The sequence below is a fragment of the Falco naumanni genome, chromosome 19 (assembly GCF_017639655.2).
Source record: "Falco naumanni isolate bFalNau1 chromosome 19, bFalNau1.pat, whole genome shotgun sequence".
In the NCBI taxonomy this organism is placed as follows: Eukaryota; Metazoa; Chordata; class Aves; order Falconiformes; family Falconidae; genus Falco; species Falco naumanni.
Genome location: NC_054072.1, coordinates 110,166 through 117,847, shown reverse-complemented (window position 1 = coordinate 117,847; position 7,682 = coordinate 110,166). Strand labels below are relative to the sequence as shown.

The window sequence follows — 7,682 nt, the reverse complement described above, 5'->3', positions numbered from 1 at the left end:
TGCCGCTGCCTCCCGGTCGCCCTGGTACCCATCGGCCGTGTCCCGCCCCTGCCGGCACAGCGCCGTGTGATACACGCGTGTCGCACATCCCCCGCCCTGCACACAGGCACGCGCCGCGTCCTGCTGACACGCGCGGCCACGCACACGCGCGGCCCCGCGCTCGCCGCCCGCCGCGCTCTGCCGCTCGGTGCTCGGCTGCCTGCGCCTGGCGGGGCGGAGCCGCCCGCACACACCACCCAGCTCGCGGCTTTATTGTGCGCGGCGGCGGCGGCGCCGGCGGCGCGGGCTCGGCCCGGCCCGGTTCGGCCCGGCCCGGTTCGGCCCGGCTCAGTTTGGCTCGGCTCGGCTCAGCCCCGCCCCGCGCGCCGCGCCCCCGCCCCGCCCCGCCGCGCCCCGCCCCCCACCCGTTCTGCCGCGGCCGTCATGGAGCCGGGGCCGCGCGCGGGCTGAAAATCCCGCGCAGCTTCCGCGCAGCCGCGCGCGCCCGGCGCCGCCAGGGCCATTTTGGGCTGCTCCGACGGTGAGTGCGGGCAGCGCCGGGGCGGGCGGGGACGGGGCGGGCAGCCCCGGGCGGGTCCCTGCGCGCAGACCCGCGCCGCCGCTGAAGATGGCACCGCGCCCCCTGTCCCACCGCGCCCGGGGGGGGGGGTGCCATGGCAGTGGGGGGCGGTGGCGGCCCGACCCAGACCGGCCCCGGGGCCTGTCCCCTGCGTGCCACAGGGCCCGCGGGCAGGGGAAGGGGGGGGCGAGGGGTGTCAGCGCCGCGAGGGGACGCCCGGGGACTGGGGCAGGCCGAGCCTGGCGCGGCGCGGGCGCCCCCTTCCCTTCCCTGTGGTGGCCCCGTCCCCGCCGCCCTCCCGCGGGGTCGGGGGGAACCGAAAGCTGCGGGGTGACCCCGCGGCCCCCCCCCGCGCTGCTGCGCCGGGGAATACCCGCGGCGGGGGGCGATGCCGGTGGGGCCGCGTTCCACTCCCCCGGGTGTCGCCTCGGAAAGTCCCCACGGTTCCCCCCACCCGCAAGCGTGGGGGAAAGCCCACGGCCGCGGGGGCTGTGCCCACGGGAATTTTTCTGTGGATGCCGCGGTGGGCTGGCACGGGGCAGGGGGGCCTTTCTGCGTGGCCACAGACCCCCCTCGGGGCTGCGGGGGCAGGCACGTACCGGCCGGCACCCCGTGCCAGACCCGGGCAGGACGCCAAGTCCCGGTGCCGGACGGAGGCCGGACCATGCAGGCTCTGGCCCCCCTCCTCCCCCGCCGCGCGGGGTCCCTGGTCCCCTGCATCTCCTGGGGATGGCCGCCCCCTCACCCGCCGTTTCCTCTGCCTCCTGCAGCCCCGGTGACGGTGACACCGTCCCGCAGCGCCTGCCGTAGCCTCGGAAGACCCAGCCTGCGCCCGCCCGCCACTGATGAACTCCATGAACCCCATGAAACCCTCCCTGCCGCCCACGCCGCACGGGTGAGCGCTGGTACCCTGAGGCTGCACCCGCTGCCACCCTGGCCCCTGGCCTCCGTCCCTCCAGGCCTTCATCTTAATTAATTTGTTTTTCTTTCTAGTGATGGTTCATTTGCATATGAGGCTGTTCCTTGGCAACCGAGCACCAATCAGCCAGCGGGATCCCTCTCCGTGGTAACCACTGTCTGGGGTGTCAGCAACACCTCCCAGAGCCAGGTACCTGCAGCATCTTTGTCCCCCACCCCACAGACCTTCCAGCAGTTGGGCACGGCTGCCTCTGCCTGACACACCTACCACTCCCCCAACAACTGCCGTCCACTCCCCAGGTTTTTGGCAGCCCCATAGGCCCCGGGGGGAGCAGCTCCAGCACCCCGCTGCTGCCCAGTATGGCTGGCACTGGCTCAGGCATGAGCTCACCGCCGTTCCTGCCACAGCAGCCCTTTGCCGAGGGGGCACCCGGGAAGGGGTATGTGCAGCCAGGCGTCTATGGCCGCAGCACCTACCCCAGTGGGCCGGGCTTCACTGCCAGGTAAGGCTGGCCCTGCACTCCCAACCCTGGGACGTACCCTACAGCAGGGCTGCTGCACACCCCTTCCCCGCCTCTCTGTCCTCCAGCTATGCTGGCAGCCCTGGTGGCCCCGGCGGGATGGGGCTCCCCTCACACGCCAGCCGGCCCCCCACTGACTTCACCCAGGCAGCTGCTGCTGCTGCTGTGGCTGCCGCTGCTGCCACAGCCACGGCCACGGCTACAGCGACGGTGGCGGCACTGCAAGAGAAGCAGAGCCAGGAGCTGAGCCAGTACGGCACGGTAAGAGCCCAGCCATGGCAGAGCCAGGGAGCTGGCAGCTGCCCCTGCTGTGCCATGACCCCCCTCTCTCCCTTCTGCAGATAGGCGCTGGGCAGCCCTTCAGCAGCCAGTTCCTGCCTCATGCTGGACCCCGTGGCGCTGCCAGCATGAGCCCAGCTGGCATGGCGGGTGTTATGGCTCCCTCCGGTGTCTCCCCTGTGAGCATGAGCCCTGCACGGGTGCCCGGCACCAGCCCCCTTTATGGCGGGCAGCGGATGCCCCAGCATGCCTATCCTGGCCCCCCCCCGAGCCAGCAGCTCCCTCGCCAGAGCCTCAAGCGGGCGTACTCCAACGAGGTGAGCATCTGCACCGGCGGGGGCCGCAGCCTGCTATGACTGTCCCCTGTGCCCCTGCCAGCGCTGACCTCCCCTGCCCTGCAGGGGTACCCGGCACAGCAGTACCTCCAGGGCGGGCAGTATGCTGCGGCTGGTGCCCAGTATGCCCCCAGCGCCCCCCAGCCCTCTGCTCCGTCCGCCTCCTACCCTGGCCACAGGCTGCAGCAAGGCATGGGCCAGTACCTCTCTACCTCAGGCAATGCTGGACCCTATTACAAGGTACCACAGCGGGGACAGGGGGCACGGCGCAGGGCAGCCGGGTGTCTGCCATCCTCTGGTGCCAGCCCCTGGGGACCTTCCTCCTTCTGCAGCCAGCCGACCAGTTCAATGGACAGAGCACCGGCTTCAGCACCTACAGCCAGGCGGCCATCAATGGGGTGAGTCTCAGCTCTGGTGGGGGTGGGGGGCAATGGCGTCCCGGATGGGTGCTGAAGGTGCACGGTGCCTCCGCAGCCAGGCCGGTCGCTGCCAGGGTACCCCAGCTCACCACTGGCTGGGAACCCCACGCCGCCCATGACGCCAGGTAGTGGCATCCCCTCTTACGCATCCCCGGGTCAGGATGTCAAGTCGCCCTTCCTGCCAGACATGAAGCCCAGTGTCACCTCCCTGCACCCATCCCCCTCGGGTAGGTGTCTCCAGCAGGGGTTGGGGCTGCCGGGGCTGGGGGAGGGGGCACATTATAGAGACACCTCACCCTCCTCCAGCAATGCCCCAGGTCATTAGTGTGGATGTGACTGCAGGCAGCTTGGTGGCCAGTGCCCCTTTAAGGGCAGGGTGCCAGGGGGTGGCTTCTAAGGAAAGGGGTGGGGCTTAAGCAAAGGGGGTGTGGCCACAGCCGGGGTGTGCAGGGGCTGGGGGCCGGCCTCAAAGCCATTGGCCAATGGGAGAGCAGATTGTGACAGTTGGAGGGGCTTATGAAGGCGGGACTGGCTGGTGGGAGGGGCTTCAGTCAATGGCGGCTTGGGTGGGAGGGGCTTCTGCAAGGATGGAGCCTCGGGGTGGGAGGGGCTTCTTGGAGAGGGTGGGATGTCCCAGAGTGTGAGGGGTCTTCAGTGGGCGGTGCTTCTTGGGTGGGTGGGGCTGGCTGTAGTGGGAGGGGCTTTTTTGCATGGGGTGGGGTGCCCTGGAGTAGGTGGGGCTTCCTGCAGGGCGGGTCCTCCATGGGCGGGGCTTGGTGGGGCAGGGGCGGGGCACAGGGGGTCCCTGCTGCAGGGGTCCTTGCTGAGGGTGTCCCTGGCAGGGCCAGCCCCGGGGGAGGAGCTGCGGCTGACCTTCCCGGTGCGGGATGGTGTGGTGCTGGAGCCATTCCGCCTGCAGCACAACCTGGCTGTCAGCAACCACGTCTTCCAGCTGCGCGACTCTGTCTACAAGACCCTCATGATGAGGTGGGGAGAGCGGGAGGCTGTATGGCACGGGTGGTGTCCTGCTGCCCTACCTCACGCAGCGCTTGCTTGGTGTAGTGCCGTGCAGCACGGCATGGCACAGCACGGTGTGGCGTGGAGTGGTGCAGTGCTACGCAGCATAGCTTCTCCCCGCACAGTGCTGCGTGGTGTGGTGGTACATGGCACGGTGCAGCCTGGCACAGTGCTGTATCGCACCACAGCATGTGGTGTGGCTTGGTGTGGCAGGATGTGGTGTGGTTCAACACGGCACGGTGCTGTAGGGTGCAGTGGTACCCTCTACGCCGTAGCATGGCACAGTGCTGCGTGTGTGGTGGGTCAGCGTGTGGCCTGGCATGGCATGGCACCATATGGTGTGGTGGTATGTGGCCTGGCTTGTCGTGGCACGGCACTGCGTAGTGGCGCCTGGTGCGCTTTGTCACAGTGCTGTGCGGTGTGATGGTGCACGGTGCTGTACAGTGCGGTGGTACTCGGTGCAGCGGCTTGTGTGCGGGCACGTGCCCTGCCCGCCCCCCTGCCCACACCCCTGCCCGCCCCACCAGGCCTGACCTGGAGCTGCAGTTCAAGTGCTACCACCACGAGGACCGGCAGATGAACACCAACTGGCCGGCCTCTGTGCAGGTGAGTGTCAACGCCACGCCGCTCACCATCGAGCGCGGTGACAACAAGACCTCCCACAAGCCACTCTACCTGAAGCACGTCTGCCAGCCTGGCAGGAACACCATCCAGATCACTGTCACTGCTTGCTGCTGCGTAAGTCACCAGGGGGGTCCCATGGCAAGGCTGGGGGCTGTGGCTGGGGCCGCAGCTCAGCCTTTTCCCTCTCCGTATCTCTGCAGTCCCATCTCTTCGTCCTGCAGCTGGTGCACCGGCCCTCGGTGCGCTCGGTGCTGCAGGGTCTTATCAAGAAGCGCCTGCTCCCTGCCGAGCACTGCATCGCCAAAAGTGAGTTCCATGGCCAGCACCCCCAGCCCACTGGGTCCTGGGGGATGGGGGGGTCTGCAGCATGGTGGTAGGACACCCTGGTTGGGGGCTGAAGCATGATTGGGATGATGGGATGCCATGCCCAGGTGCCACCACGGTGCCACCCCCATCCCAGGTGTCCTGTTTCTGACCCTTGGTGCCCCTTGCCCCGCTTCCCCCCCCCCCCCCCCTTCCCCAGTCAAGCGCAACTTCAGCAGCGGAACCATCCCGGGGACCCCAGGGCCCAATGGCGAGGATGGCGTGGAGCAGACGGCCATCAAGGTGTCCCTTAAGTGCCCCATCACCTTCCGGAGGATTCAGCTCCCGGCCAGGGGCCATGACTGCCGGCACATACAGGTAGGGGGGATGGTGGCACAGGGCTGGGAGATGTCCCCCACCCGGTGTCTCCCACTTCTGCCAGCTCAGCCGCTGCTCCTCCTCCTCCACAGTGCTTTGACTTGGAGTCCTACCTGCAGCTCAACTGTGAGAGGGGGACCTGGCGGTGTCCTGTCTGCAAGTGAGTGGGGGCCCCAGCAGGGCCGTGCCCTGGTTTCCCTGCCTGGAGTGGGGGTTGGGTTCCCTGCCCTCACCCTGCCTCTCCCTGCCTGCAGTAAAACAGCCCTGCTGGAGGGGCTGGAGGTGGACCAGTACATGCTGGGCATCCTGATCTACATCCAGAAGTAAGTGTTCCCACTCTGTCTCTCCATCTGTGACTGTCACTGTGCCACCCTGGGGGGCTGTGCAGCTGATCCCTGATCCCCTGACCCCCAACATGAGCCCCCCTGCCGCTCACTATCCTGCCACCCCCAGCTCGGAGCACGAGGAGATCACCATTGACCCGACCTGCAGCTGGAAACCTGTCCCAGTCAAACCTGATGTCCATGTCAAGGAGGAGCCAGAGGGGCCAGCACTGAAGCGCTGCCGGACGCTCAGTCCCACGCACATGGTGCTGCCCAACATCATGGAGATGATCGCAGCGCTGGGGCCTGGCTCCGCACCCTTCCCGACGCTGCCGCTCCCGCCGGCGGGTGCTGCTGCCGACTATAGCGCCCCAGGTATTGGGGTCGCAGGGAGGACAGGGATGGGCCCTGTCGGTGTTGTGTCATGTGTCCGTGCCACCCTCCCCCCCCCTCCCCCCCCAATCACATCCTTTCCTCCTGCAGGTTCCAGCTTTCCAGGACCAGGGGGCTTCCCAGAGCCATTTCCCCCCCCTGGCGCCCCCACCACACCAACAGTGAGCGAATTCACACCAGGACCCCCCCCCATCTCCTACCAGTCCGACATCCCTGGCGGCCTCCTGGCCCCTGAGAAACCCCCTGCACCCCCTCTCCCTGCACAGGTCAGCTGGGCTGAGGGTGGGGGTTCCCTCAGGACCCCGTGTTTCTCCGTGGTGGGACCAGGGGGGGTCCCAGCGGAGGGAGGGTCTCACTGCCACGCTTTGTCCTTGTAGCTGCCCCCGCCAGGGCGGATGGAGCCATCCCATCCCCCGGTGCAGCCGGGGCTGCACAACCCAGCCCTGGGCAGCTCGCCGGGCCAGCCGCTGCACCACCGGAGCACGCCGGCGCGGCTCCCCCTGGGCCCCCCCGGCCCCGCGCACGCCGCCGACCTCGCCTTCCCCCCTGCGCCCGGCATGGCCGGGGCGGGCGACGGGTCGGAGCCTGCCCTCGACGTGAGTACCCTGGGGAGTGCGGCTGGGGGTCCCACTGCCGGTTTGGGACCCCGGCTGCCACAGGGTGGGTGGGGAGGAGCTGGGGGGGCCCCGGTCATCACACACTGCCACCCCCAGCTCCTGCCCGAGCTGACGAACCCTGACGAGCTGCTCTCCTACCTGGGCCCCCCCGACCTCCCCAGCAGCAGCAATGACGACCTCCTCTCCCTCTTCGAGAACAACTGAGCCATCCTTGCTGCCCCACGGGGTCCGTGTCCCCCCCCCCCGCCACGGGGCCGGGGGTGCAGCACTGGCATGCCCCTGCCTGCTGCAGAGCCGGGACACCCACCTATAAGGGGGCTTGCCCAGAAGGGATGTGATGGGATGGACAGATGGACAGGCTCAGCCCCCCAGAAGCACAAGGCTGTACATAGTGTAGAAACACTACTGGCCCCCTGCCCCCCAAGACGACCCCCCCCCCCCCCCCCCCCCGTATTTAAAGGCAAGCACGTCACCACGGGGACAGCCCACGCCCCCTGTATAAATGTGCATACGCTGCTTCCCTGTGTAACATACGTGCTGGGCCGGGGGGGTGTGGGGTTTGGCCCCCCGACTGGCCCACGGCCCTCCCCCGCCCCCCCCCCCCCCGCCGTCGAGCTCCCTGTACCGTCTGCTCATCGCTGGCTATTAAAGGATTTCGTTTCGGCGGGGATCACGCCTGTCGCTGGCCAGGCCACACCCCCCGCGTGTGCCCCTGGCTCCTTTGTCACCCTGCTGGGGCCCTGGCCCCACGCTCCACTCCATCCCCCGGGGCAGGGCGTCCCTCGTGGGTGGCCTTGCCGGGAGCGGGTTGGGGGCGTCTCGGGTCTTTCTCCAGGGCGGCTGCGGGACCGGGGGGGCCGACCACCTCCGAACCCACGCGGTCCAATAGCTGGGGCCACCCCCACAGACCCCTGCCCTGCCTCACACCTCCTGGCCGCCCCACGCCGCTCGGCGCGCCGGGCCCCATGCCCCCGCCCGCCCCCACCCCGCAGCAGT

The 7,682-nt window shown here is 69.0% G+C and overlaps 1 protein-coding gene across 2 annotated transcripts; it reads left to right on the top strand.

Moving 5' to 3' along the window:
* Window positions 1-406: 406 nt before the first annotated feature.
* On the top strand, window positions 407-7,519 carry ZMIZ2 (zinc finger MIZ-type containing 2). 2 transcript variants are annotated; one of them, XM_040618302.1, is made up of 19 exons: window positions 407-520; window positions 1,330-1,454; window positions 1,553-1,667; window positions 1,778-1,980; window positions 2,067-2,259; window positions 2,340-2,594; window positions 2,679-2,852; window positions 2,945-3,010; window positions 3,087-3,258; window positions 3,874-4,018; window positions 4,576-4,786; window positions 4,873-4,978; window positions 5,238-5,353; window positions 5,446-5,513; window positions 5,608-5,676; window positions 5,807-6,051; window positions 6,160-6,335; window positions 6,447-6,665; window positions 6,783-7,519. In XM_040618302.1, exons 2-19 carry the CDS (start codon window positions 1,405-1,407, stop codon window positions 6,888-6,890), a joined length of 2,691 nt encoding a protein of 896 aa, XP_040474236.1. In that variant the 5' UTR covers window positions 407-520; window positions 1,330-1,404; the 3' UTR covers window positions 6,891-7,519. The 2 variants fall into 2 exon arrangements, with proteins under 2 accessions (XP_040474236.1, XP_040474235.1); XM_040618301.1 differs by having other exon boundaries at window positions 5,196-5,353; window positions 6,783-7,516.
* Window positions 7,520-7,682: the final 163 nt, after the last annotated feature.

Excerpts from the sequence above, each read along its gene's own strand:
- ZMIZ2 (XM_040618301.1), top strand. The coding sequence starts at position 1,405 with ATGAACTCCATGAACCCCATGAAACCCTCCCTGCCGCCCACGCCGCAC. Across the intron at positions 4,787-4,872 it reads CTGTCACTGCTTGCTGCTGC|TCCCATCTCTTCGTCCTGCA; the intron begins GTAAGTCACCAG and ends GTATCTCTGCAG. Across the intron at positions 4,979-5,195 it reads CGAGCACTGCATCGCCAAAA|TCAAGCGCAACTTCAGCAGC; the intron begins GTGAGTTCCATG and ends CCCCTTCCCCAG.